The sequence below is a fragment of the Micropterus dolomieu genome, linkage group LG17 (assembly GCF_021292245.1).
Source record: "Micropterus dolomieu isolate WLL.071019.BEF.003 ecotype Adirondacks linkage group LG17, ASM2129224v1, whole genome shotgun sequence".
NCBI classification, from domain to species: domain Eukaryota; kingdom Metazoa; phylum Chordata; class Actinopteri; order Centrarchiformes; family Centrarchidae; genus Micropterus; species Micropterus dolomieu.
The window spans coordinates 37,576,733-37,589,525 of record NC_060166.1 but is presented as its reverse complement, the minus strand read 5'-3'; the positions used below and the strand labels follow the sequence as shown (position 1 = coordinate 37,589,525).

Sequence of the window (12,793 nt, the reverse complement as noted above, 5' to 3'; positions counted from 1 at the left end):
AGGGAGGGCGAGACCGAGTCTAGACCGAGGGAGGGCGAGACCGAGTCTAGACCAAGGGAGGGCGAAACCGAGTCTAGACCGAGGGAGGGCGAGACCGAGTCTAGACCAAGACCGAGGGAGGGCGAGACTGAGTCTAGACCGAGGGAGGGCGAGACCGAGTCTAGACTGAGGGAGGGCGACACCAAGTCTAGACCAAGACCGAGGGAGGGCGAGACCGAGTCTAGACCAAGACCGAGGGAGGGCGAGACCGAGTCTAGACCAAGACCGAGGGAGGGCGAGACCGAGTCTAGACCAAAACCAGTTCCCCACATTACATGACCCACAATAAAATGGAACGAGATCAGAGGTACGTCTCAAATAGATCTGAAAGATCCACATTCCCATTAAAACACCCACATACAAACACTAAGAGCTAAAATCAACATAAGCATCTTTATCAACATTCCTTTTCCACGCTGACCATCGGGAGAGGGGGGGCAGGCGTTAACGGCAACAACACATTTTTATTTAACGTTATTGGTTGCATTTGCAGCAAAATGTTTTGCATCCAATCAAAGTTTGGATGTTAAAAAATAAATCAGACAACGCAAAAGCAATTTGCTGATATTGACTGGTGTTGAAATAAAATCCCAAGTCCTCCTCAATGTCCGAGACCGAGCCAAGAACGGTCTCGAGTACTACAACGCTAGTCGCTGCAGCTGCACTTGTCGCCATCTTCCACGTGTTGGATCTCCGGTACCTTCAATACCGAGCAAAACAAGTATCGATATGTTATCAGAATTTTGGCATCAACTTGGTACCGAAGTACCGGTGCTCGTCTCTACTGTGGATGGAGCTGTCACTTTTTGTCTCGATATCTGTCCTAGTTTTTACTCGCATTTGCCTGACGGAGGCCTAGTAGGGTCAAATGCTGAGAGCATGTAAACTTTAGTCTGCACTCATTTATCAGTCACAGTCGCTGAGAGAGAAACCTGAAGCCTCACGCCCCAAAGTGAACACTATCAAAACATGATATTTGATTATTAAAGAGTAACGTGATGTTCACATGTGAGACGTCTTTAAAATACGTTTTTTTAATACAAAAGAGAAAATCGAACATTTTGTTCATTGGATTTGATGTGAAAATGTTTGTTTGTGTGGAAAAAGCTGACGCGTGAATGTGTGTCGGATCCAGGAAATTGCACCACAATAAAACCTGATAATAAGATTAAAAAGAAAAACGTCTCGGTTCTGTCGTCCCGCACGAGATGTGTGCAGAGATGAGCAGGTAAAGAGGGGTGACGGTCATTATCACCGTTTACACCGACCGAAAATGTTGCCAGTATATATTTAAAGAGTGATGTTCCGCAACCTGCCATCACTACCAAAGAAACATTTTGCTGTGATAAACGGATCAAACCGAAATAACGACAACGTGATGCGGATTTTTTAAACATATTAAGTCCTGCTTTGTCAGGTCTGTCAGCGAGATGAGAAGCACACCACTTTCAAAATGTTTGTTTTCTGAATGGAGTTCGGATCGATCAGGGCTACGCTAACTTATTCACAGTAAATCTGTTGGCTCCTCTGTTCTTTTCTTTGTGTTTATCCTTTATGATCCGTTGGGGAAGTTGATCTGCTCTCTGTCTGTCATCGTGAATCACAGCAACTGTTAAAACAGGTGCATTAACAGTCTCTCCGTGTCTCTGCAGGGCGTCCTTCATCTCCACCCTCCTCCTCGTCTTCATCGTGGTGGTCAGTCAGTCCAGCGACCCGTCAGGTAGGTGACAGCTCGTCTGTGATTGGAGCTCGTTAGGAGACACGCATCAGTGACATCACTTCAGTCCAGTTTAACAGCTGACTGGCGCCCAGAGGGAAGTCCATCTACAGGGACCCAGGTCCAGGCCGATACAGATCCAGACCGACACAGGGACATAGGTCCACACCAAAACAGGACCAGACCGATACAGGAACACAGGTCCAGACTGGTAACAGGTCCAGACCAATACTGGTCCAGACCGAAGCAGGACCAGACCGATACAGGAACACCGGTCCAGACTGGTACAGGTCCAGACTTATACAGGGACACAGGTCCGGACCAATACAAGGCCAGACCGAAACAGGGACTTGGGTCCAGACTGGTACAGGTCCAGACTGTACAGGTACAGACTGATAGAGGGACACAGGTCCAGACCAATACTGGTCCAGAGTGAAACTGGTCCAGACCAATACTGAAGCAGACTGATACAGGAACACAGGTCCAGACCAATACTGGTCCAGACCAAAACAGGACCAGACCGATACAGGAACACAGGTCCAGACTGGTACAGGTCCAGACTGATACAGAAACACAGGTCCAGACCAATACTGGTCCAGACCGAAACAGGGACTCAGGTCCGGACTGGTACAGGTCCAGACTGATAGAGGGACACAGGTCCAGACCAATACTGGTCCAGAGCAGTACTGATGCAGACTGATACTGGGGCACATGTCCAGTCCAATACAAGGCCAGACTGAAACAGGACCAGACCGATACAGGAACACAGGTCCAGACCGGTACAGGTCCAGACCGAAACAGGGACTCGGGTCCAGACTGGTACAAGTCCAGACTGTACAGGTACAGACTGATAGAGGGACACAGGTCCAGACCAATACTGGTCCAGACCAATACTGAAGCAGACTGATACTGGGGCACAGGTCCAGACCGGTACAGGTCCAGACCGAAACAGGGACTCGGGTCCTGACTGGTACAGGTCCAGACTGTACAGGTACAGACTGATGGAGGGACACAGGTCCAGACCAATACTGGTCCAGTCCAATACAGGTCCAGACTGATACTGGGATACAGGTTTTTGTAAAAATGCTTTATCCTTGGTTCTCTCCTTGAACACTGTGGTTGCATTTGTGGTGCCATCTGGTTCATGTGTGTCTAAACATTAGTGTGAATGCAGAAACAGAAACAGTACGTAGAGCTGCGTGGATCCATCTGTAGGGGGATTCATTTCTCAGGTGAAGGAATTAAAAACGTGAAAGATGATCCTGATGATTTTTTTCTACATTGTGAACTGCATGGAAGGTAGAAAATCTTTCTTGTTCACGTAGTGCAACTCTGCAAAAGCGAGGTTAATTAAAAGCCTAGGCTCTCGCCCCGTGGGACGAGGAATGGATGGTTCCAGAGAAAGGAGGGTCATTTGTATCGCTGTCTGTGAGTGTGGAGGGAGGGTGGGGGAGGACGGTGGGAGGTCGGTTTGGAGGACGATGGATAGAAAGTGGGGAGAGGAACAGATAGTGGGGGGGTAGATGGATGGAGTCGATGGGATGTAGGGGAACGAAATGAGATGAAATTTGAATGAATCCTTTGGGGAAACTGTGTGATCACACCAACAAACTGCACATATAAATATGTTTAATGTCCCATAGCTTTACATTGAGATGCACATATATTTTCTAGGCTCTGTGGACTTTCTACAACTATAAAACGTTCATGGTTTAAATAAATACAAAGCAAAAAGTAATCCTACATTCTCTCTGGCAGCCAGCAGGGGGCGACTCCACTGGATTGTATAGAAGTCTCAGTAAACACTTTCCTGATGAGTTTATGGTCTCAGTCGCTAGTTTCAAGTCTTCTTCAACACAGCATGATGTTCATTGTCTTTTCTACCGTCTTTGATCTAGCCACACGGTTTTGATTTGACTGGCTGGTTTTGGGTTCTGTGACAATTTGGAGTACTTTTTATTACCATGTGCAGTTCCACTTTTCTTTCAGTCAGGCCAACGCAGCGAGGAGTAACTGAGATCTGATGCTGTTTCTGCATCCAGTCTGCAACACTTTTGAGAAGCAGCAGATCTCGACAGGGTTCTGGGTGTCGCTGGATCAACGCACAGTGACTAACGACAAGCGACACCAAATGTTTCTTTAATAAAAAGACAAATATAAAAAGTCATAGCTCGGAGATAAAGCCTTGTAAAAGCTCCCATCTGTTCAGATAAGAGAGCAGGTTTCTGATCAGTATAATGTCATCCCAAAGACACGTTTGTGATTTCGCAACAGGATGAATCGTCTGCCCATTAAGAAAGACGCAGGGCGCAGGTACACGTTAGGTCATTGTTTATTTGAATCTCCGACAGGATCCATCAGGATGAGCTGACAGCAGCCTCTCTGATCGTGAACGTTATTCGTTAAAGCGCAAACACACAGCCTGTAGAAATCCATTTACCCATGATCCATCAGGGGAGCTGCCGTCTTGTTAAGAGGAGCCGAGCTCCCCCGTAGTTTGCACCCTGACCACAGACTCGACCGTCTGATTCCAGCAACGGGAAGTAACGTCACTCTTTTAATAAAGGATTTGTTTTTCTGCTGCCGAAATGTTTCTCAGTGTTGGTGAATTATTCAAAAAACAAAACACCACTTAATTTAGAGTTAAAATGCTGAGATAGTAACGGGTATAAAATTACCAATTTTTCTTTTAGGAATACGTTATATTACTGCGTTACGGCAAAAAGCAATACATTACTGTAACGGCTCCCAACACTGATCACTATATATCCACCGCTTCTCCTGTGTACAGGGCTGCCGAAGTAAACCTCACTAAGAAATGGGAAAAATGGAGGGATGTCAAAGGACCAAGGGTTTATCGCCCTTTGTTGCATTCTCTTATGTTCGTCTGCTTAATACGAATGCAAGAAGAGGCTTAAAAGGGATGATAAGTAAGTTTCAATCTTATTAAGGAAACTGTTTCTTAATTTATTCATCATGTGTACAGATTGTATTCTGATGCGATGAAACTGTGTTTAGGATTTCGGTTTTAGATGTTCTTCGTCTATGGCTGAGTTGTGCCTGTTAGTTATTAACATAGTTGTAGCACAAGAAACAGTAAAACGGTTCATTTGCATTTTTATTTTACTGCGTCTCATGTTTGTACGACGCAGCACGTGTTGTGTTCGTACGGATCCAACATGTGTGAGACTTACAGCAGCGTGTTACAGATGGCTGCATAATGTGGGGGTGTAGGGAGGCAGAGGAGTCGGGTGGGGGAGGATGAGGCTGAAGGCGTTAGTGTAAATGGATGGATGAATAGTGAGGGCGGAGGAGAGGGAGGTGGATAGAAGTTGGAGAAGGTTTTAAAAGAAAGACTAATACTCTGGCCGGGAAAACCTGACAGGTCAATTACCACACACACACCAACACACACACTCCCGCTCTGCACAAAAGGTGTGGGGAGCCTCCATTAATCCAGTGTTCAGTGTTCAGGATCCTGAGAACCAGTGGAGCTGAAACTGTCCCACACTGTGGGGTCTCAACCGGCGGCTCTGGACCTGAAACAGACCCCGGTTCCTCTGTAGGTCTTCAGCTGCTGCTTCTTTTGTTTTTTTTAGACATTCATCAGGGAATCAATTAGTCTATGAAATAACCATCACAATTTCCTTTTCTCTGACCAGCAGTCCAAAGATATTTAACTGAACATTATAAAAACAGGTAGCTCAAATCAAGCAATCTGATTGGTTCATAGCAGTGATATAATGAGCGTATACAACGCCGAGTATGACGTCGAATTCCTTCGCACAGATCCGTGTCACTCAAACAGGGTTCGAGTTATAATCTGATCTTCGTGGGGGTCTCACGCCCCGTTTACACCTGGTATTAAAATGCGATCTGATACAGATCTGATCGCTACAGATCGCATTTTACCGGCGGAGATGAATAAATAATAAGAAAGAGAGAAACATTTCCCTTTCTCTCTCACTCAGCAGTCCACGACTCGCCCTGGATGTCAGCAATATTGCAGCAAAGTTTAAGTTTCAACAGCCTGTTCAAAGACTGTTGCTCAAGGAGAGACGCAGTTCCGCCCTTTCTGGTAGGTATAATATTAAAGTGTTATTATTTTACGCCCTGCTGGCTGCCGGCACACAGCAGCAAGCAGATTATCATATAAATTCAAGTTACCAAAGTCAATCTCCTGACGATGGACGTTTTTTAGTGGCTGCACAACAAACGGCAACGTGCAAATAGATATAAATAAATAGACAGAGCTGCACTTTCTAACCTCATGCCCTAAATATAAAACACTAAGACAAAAACATTTCACAAATATACCCCGAATTCGAATTTATATCAGACACACAGAAACTCAAGAAATGCCCAAATGTCAAATAATTGCTGCAAAATATATCTCCTCATGCCACAAACAACCTGTGGAAACTCAAACGGATAAATAATTGTACTAATTTTCAAATTATTAATATTTTGATTGTTTTATATTTTAGTTATTGTTGTGTTTTTTGATCTCACATTTGATACTGTTTTTTTTTTTTTAATTAACTAATTAATTTTAAAAATAAATTCTATTCTATTACTGTTTTATTTATTTTAATTTAATATATTATTTTCATTTTCTAACACACACACACACACACGCTTTTTGTTTTATTTACTTTTATTTGTAATATTTATTTTTACGGAATTTCTATATTTTATATATATATATTTTTTTTTTATTAACACACACAAACACAACTTTTATGTTTTATTTCCTTATTTTATGAAATGTATGAAATTAATTGTCCTTATGTAATTTATATGTAGCTTTGGCAATATTGTTGCTATACATTCATACCAATAAAGCTAATTTGAATTTTATAAATAAATTGTTCAAATAATTCTAGCCTTGTGTGTATGTTGCTTAGCAACCGTCATGCGCTGTGGGACTAGTTTTTGTATTCATAAAGAAATGTCTGTCGATGAAATAAAGTCAAATTGTAGCGCGTCTTTTAGCCTACTTTCTTTTTGCCGTACTCGGTAACCGTTTTATAAAATCAATAGCTCACTTCAGGCCGTGATATCCGCTCATTATATCACACCAGAACAACGCCGCTTAACTGTTGCTTCAATATACGACAAAGAAAAGCAGCAAATCCTCACATTCGAAATGTTGACATGAGCAAGTTGTTGCCGTTACTGCATGAAAAAATCCCTGAAGCTGTAATTTATTATCAAAATGGTTGCCAGTTCAATTGCTTAATCGACTACTTGCTGCAGCTTTAATAGTTGTTGTGCTTCAGAAGGTATAAAGTGGGGTCTCTTGTTGCTTGAGGGGGTTTGAGTATTCCTCAGAGGTGTTCTAGTTCTTGAGAGGGTTCCAAGGGGTACCTTTGGACTGAGCTTGAAGGGGTCCCAGTGGTCCCTGAAGCTTCTGGCGTTACTGAGTAGTTTCCATCAGTAAGTAGCGCTGGAGTTGGTTCTTGAAGTTATTGAAGTACTTTAGTGGCCCTTCTAAAGGTACTTTTGAGTTTTGGGGGTACCTGTTGGATATTAAAGGGGTTCATCACTTGAACCCTTGATGTTCTGTCTAGTTTCATGGTTCCTTCTTAATTAAATGAGGTTCAGGATCTCTTGAGGAGGTTCTTTTATTTGTCCTTTGATGGTTCCAGTGGTCTAAAGGGGGAGCCAAAGGTACTCTTGGGGTTCGCTAAAGGTGATTCAAGAGCTCTTGATGTGATTCTTGTAATTCTTGATGTATTGTTGGTGTTTTTTTTAGGTCCAGGGGTTTTTCTAGAGGTATTCTGGGGGGTTGGGGGTCTTTGAGGAGAGGTGGTTCCATGAATGAGTTGACATCTTTGAGGAGTTTCTTAATGAGGTTCTCAGTATCTGGATTTGGGGTTTTTTGAGGGGGTCTAGGACTTCTTAAAAGGTTTTGGGGACTTTTGAAGCTCCTCAAAAGGTGCTTTAAAGGTGCTTTTGTCTTCCGGGTTATGTTTGGTTTTAGGGGCACTTGAAGGTTTCAGTGATCCCTGAAGTGTGTGTCATCTTTGAGGACAGAATTTGTTCACTGCTAACTCTACAGTTTTATTTAGTTTCTGTGGAGTCTGAATGAAGTGTGTTTTACGATGAGTGAACAGGGTGATCTGTTTGGTGAAAGAGAGAAACTTAAATTCAGAAAGTGTAGGCTTGGATGTTTTTGTTTGATGAGGAAAACAGCTGCAAGAATATTTCTTTCTTGACATTTTGTGAGTTTAAGTTGTTTATTTATTTGACTAAAAAAGCTCGGAGAGCTTGTGTAACGTAACAAACTCGCCCCTGAACCTATGGGGGAGGCCTGAGCTGCAGATCGTAGCCTCTCCATGTACAAAGCAGTATTACAGTACGGTACACAGAATCAGAGCTGGTACTTTTCCACATCCTGTTTGTCCTGTTGGTTCATTTTTTGAATGTTTTAAACTAACACTGTACCTTTTTTAAGTGGTTTTATTCTTGCAGTAGTTTCAATGATTCCTGTTGGTGGTTGAAGAACTCGTTTCAGGCTCTAGATCTAATTTGGGGTTTTAGGGGTAATCCTTTTAGGGCGTCGGTGGTGTCGGAAGATGCCTGTCTGCGAGGAACACAGTCATCACTATCAATATCCCATCCTGAGCAGCCATTGTCCCTGTCCCCGTCTAATTAACTCATCTATTATAAATGAGGACCTTTGACGACCTGGAGGAGAGCGTGTCTCCGATTTAATTGATTGATTAATTGCCTGAAGACTGAATACTTGAGTCAGTGCTGAATCAATTGGCAGAAAATGAGTCATTGCTAATGTTGATGATTAATTGTCCATTTAAGTCTTTATTCCAGTGAAAATTGGAGGATTTGCTGTCTGTCTTTCTCAATGTGGTCATCAGGTCGTCCCCAGGTGTTACTGTTGATCACAGTTCTTCTGAGCCATTTTTCATGAGCATGTAATTGACTTTAGAGTCTTTAATGACATCCTGATGTGGGATTTGGTACTGCTGGATCTTAGTGCAGCTTTTGATGCTGTCAACCACAGCATCCTGACTGACAGACTTGTGTATCTCTAGGTCAGCCCTGCGCCTCTCTGAGAGCAGTTATTCAGATACTGTTTGTTAATGTTTCCTCATCAGCTACTCTGTAGTGAGTATTGAGGTGGAACTTATTCTGTTTGCCTTGCAAGCATTTCTTTTCCCTGGGGTACATAATAATTTGGTTTCCTGTGGCGTTTTGCCTCAAGTTGATTGTGTAAGTAGAGATTGCAGTGAAGTGGTATGCATCTTAACCACCAGTGGCCTGCACTGCAAAGGGAGTTCAACCTATTCAGAGTTAACTCAGGGTAACAAATCTGACCGCCTGCACTGGAGTTAAACTACGACGGTGGATAAGATGTTGGTCAGTTGAGTCCGTGTTAACTACATTGCTTCGGCCGTGCAGGCAGAGTTTTTTCGCAACGGCGCATGCTCCGTATTTCTCCAGAGGAATGCACGCCGGTATTGTCAGGAAATTATGAATGTAAAAACAAGTTAACGGCTAAATCTAATATCGTGGAGGACAACAAAGCCAGGGAGGCTTTTTGGCACAGTGTTCTTACTGTAGTCTCTCTATTAAACTCTCTGTAAATCTCTATTATTTGTCTTCTTTTATGTGTAGTATGATTAAGGTGAAAAGTTGGGCTGCAGCTAACGATGATTTTACTTGCTGTCTTGTGACGGGTTTCTTGAAGTCTTGCACATTTTCAGCTGAGGACTGCAGCTTACTTTGGTTTCAACTCAACAATCAATCATGATTTCAGTTCACTGCTAAAGTTGCTGTTAGCTTGTCTGTGGTCCGCTGGCAGAACACCGGCTGCTTTCTGATCAGGCGCCGTCGTGCTGTTGCCGAGGCCCTAATGTAAAGGTGCAACTGCACATAAGGTCCATTGTAATAGAAAAAAAGGAGCCAGCGGAGAGGGGGAATAATCCGAGTGAAAATTTAATTTCCAAGATTAATCTACAAGTAAAAAACTAGAATTTTTCGCTGCCATTATAGTCACACATTTATGACAGAAACTTTATTTTGCAAGGCTGCAACATCACACACAGACGTCGCCGTGTGTGATGCATGCATTAGAAAGTTATATTAAACTTCGGCTCGTCTGAACGTGATGCTGTTGTGTTCAGAATAACTTGAAATCTAAACATATTTTATGAAGTGGTGTGTATTAATATCCTACTTTTAATCATCAACACTGAGTACAGATGTGGTGTGTAGTCCACGTGCAGGGTAACCTCGAGTTAACCACGAACAAAACCTGCTCGGAGCAGTTTAGAGAAGCAGTATAAATTGCCATGGCAACAAACCTCGGGTAACACCTGTCCACCTTTTGTAGTACGGGTTAATCGTGAAGATTACACCTGAAGATACCTGGATAAGACGGGTACCCCGCTTCGTAGTACAGGCCACAGGCCACCAGACCTTTTTATTGTCCTAGGGGTGTGTAATGCGTGGGGAAGGTTGAGGACCCAAATGCAGGACACGCAGGCTGAGAAGATGCAGTTCAAAGGGTTTATTTAAACAAACAAAAGGCGAGCACACAAACTGGCAGAGAGCCTGAGTTCAAAGTTTCTAGAATTAACAAACAAAACGAGGTGATCCAACTAAACGGACATCACACGACAATGACCGGACAGAGACTGAACAGAACAAGCAAACATTTAACGGCAGGTAACGAGCAGCGCGGGACCAAGACCAGGTGGAGGCAATCAGACACAGAGGCAGGCAGAGTTATCACAAACACTAAACACAGACCACATCAAAATAAGACAGAACAGATCAGAATAATATGAACAACAAACTAATCGAGAACACGAGCAGACAAAGCTATAATAATACAAACACAGAACCAGGAGTAACTACAAAGACATGAACTAAGGGGGCTTTCACACCTGAAAGTCCGCACCAATGCCGAACCAAGGGCTGCGTCTCCCTGTGCTTGACATTGATTGGTTTATTAAACCGTTCAGTGGGTATCTTTGACAAGAACGAATGAATAAAAAATTAACATATGCATATTTCCCACTCTATTATTATTATGGCATTACTACCTGCAGCACCAACTATACTGAAGGCTTGTTCAAATTCGCAATTAAACGTCCTCGGTGTGCGAACAACGTCGCCGGCAGGAAAGGAGGAGAAGACAGCAAGCCAATACTTCTGCACCTACGTTTGAGGAGAGACCAAAGATGTATGTGGCAGTGTACTTCTAAAGCGGCCGCCTGTTTGTAAAGATGAGCTGTCACAGGAGATTTATAATTGTATACATGTTTACACGTCAACCGCCAAACTTCCTGTAAATGTAATCCTTTCAGACCAGAAACGAACCAAACCATGGTTCAGTTTTAGCCGGATCCAGACTACCTCTTTACCAAATTTCGTCTGTTTGGTCCGGACCGTGGTCCGTGAAAGCCCCCTTAGACACAGAACTAAAATGCAGGACTAAAACTAAGATACGAGACGGAGTGAGCTAAACTGAACATGCAAATGAACAAAAGAATAAACAAAGCTAAACAGAGGAAACCCCAAAACATAAAAAACATGGACCGACTGCTAAATGGAACAGGGCAGGGAGCAGAGACAGGACCAACCAGGAAACAGGACTACATTAATATGGAACAGATGCTAAAACAAAACCCAAACCAGGACCAAGAACAATTGCACTTACAGAAACCCAAAACCTAACCCATAAAAACAGACAACCCAAAATCCAAGCATGTTTGGTCTGTGAAGGTTCTCAGTCATCCAGGTCATATTTATCCGAGGAAAGTTAAAGTCAAGGTTAACTGGACTTGGATGAAGATATTCGAAGACAGTTCGTCTCTTCTGTTCTCTCGTTTGAGAGTGGAAGCATCTTAATTGATTTTTATGGTAGGCCCGTATCACATCACTGCTATCGGGATGATATTTAGTTGTACATCTAACCTTAACACTTTGCAAAGTTATCTGTGTTACTCTCTTATATAGCTGCCCAAACACTCTAAAAATGGCTGGTTGATTCTGAAGTTTCTACCTTGTCCCTAAAGCTAACAATGTATGTTTTTATTCATCTTGTATGTTGCGTTAACTCACATCCCACTTTTAAACAATACCCATTTCTGCATGGCCAGAACCTGGACAGCTGGAAGAGGCAGATCCATCTGTTCAGCCACTGTTTTATTCCACAGTCCAGATTACAGTCAGCCATAATAATTTTACAACAAGCCCGCTGCAGATGTTTTGACAGCATCCGCGTTGGAATTCAGATCTAAAAACTCCTCAAACTTGCAGACAATCCATCAAAACATCAGACCCGTCAGAAATCCAACTCATCAAATGTTCGGATCGTTTAGCAGTTAATCAGCTGCGACTCTCTGGCAGTAATTTGATTGGGATGACCAATTCAGGGTTAAAGCCTGGTTTAATCTGCGCAGTGTCTGAAGGCTTAAGTTACAGGATGTCCTTGGTTCCCTTGTTGATAAGATTATGATTATCAGATGCAGTACTTGTTCTGGGACTTGCCTGCCAAACTCTAGTCCCTCCCTAACTGCTGCTGCTCTGGACACTTTCCAACATCAGCCTAGAAGGTTTGATGGATTTATATGGAAGTTGACGCTGGAAAGCACTTTGGGACTCGTGTCTGTGAAAAGCACTTTGCAAATAAAGTTGACTTACTTACTTGGTTTCCTGCCCTGTTTAAGCCTCACTCAGAAATGTAGGTGTCAGTTGTGATCAGTATGTGAAGTGTTTTTTCCAGCTGAGGATCTTTGTGTCAGACTCGCTGCTGAGAGATTATTAGTCACGCTTTTATTTCATCCGGTCTAAACTACTGTAATTCCTGTGTGTTGGCATGACATCAGGCTCCAGGCTTTAAACTGAAGCTGACTGAAACTCACACATCTCTGGAGAAATCTGCTAAGAATCCACATTTTTAGTCATTTACTCACTCTCATATGGGTCTGTATAATGTGTTTCTTACTTTTGTCTTTTATTGTGAAGCACTGTGATCTTGAGGTAGGGTAGAGTTGGGTAGGA

The 12,793-nt window shown here is 43.0% G+C and overlaps 1 protein-coding gene across 1 annotated transcript in view; it reads left to right on the top strand.

Moving 5' to 3' along the window:
- Positions 1–12,793, top strand: part of LOC123986262 (interleukin-1 receptor accessory protein-like) — a 54,673-nt gene that overhangs the window by 10,607 nt on the left and 31,273 nt on the right. Inside the window, exon 2 of the mRNA XM_046074412.1 lies at positions 1,692–1,759. Within this exon, the coding sequence (XP_045930368.1) occupies positions 1,692–1,759 (68 nt within the window). The remainder of the gene's footprint in view (positions 1–1,691; positions 1,760–12,793) is intronic.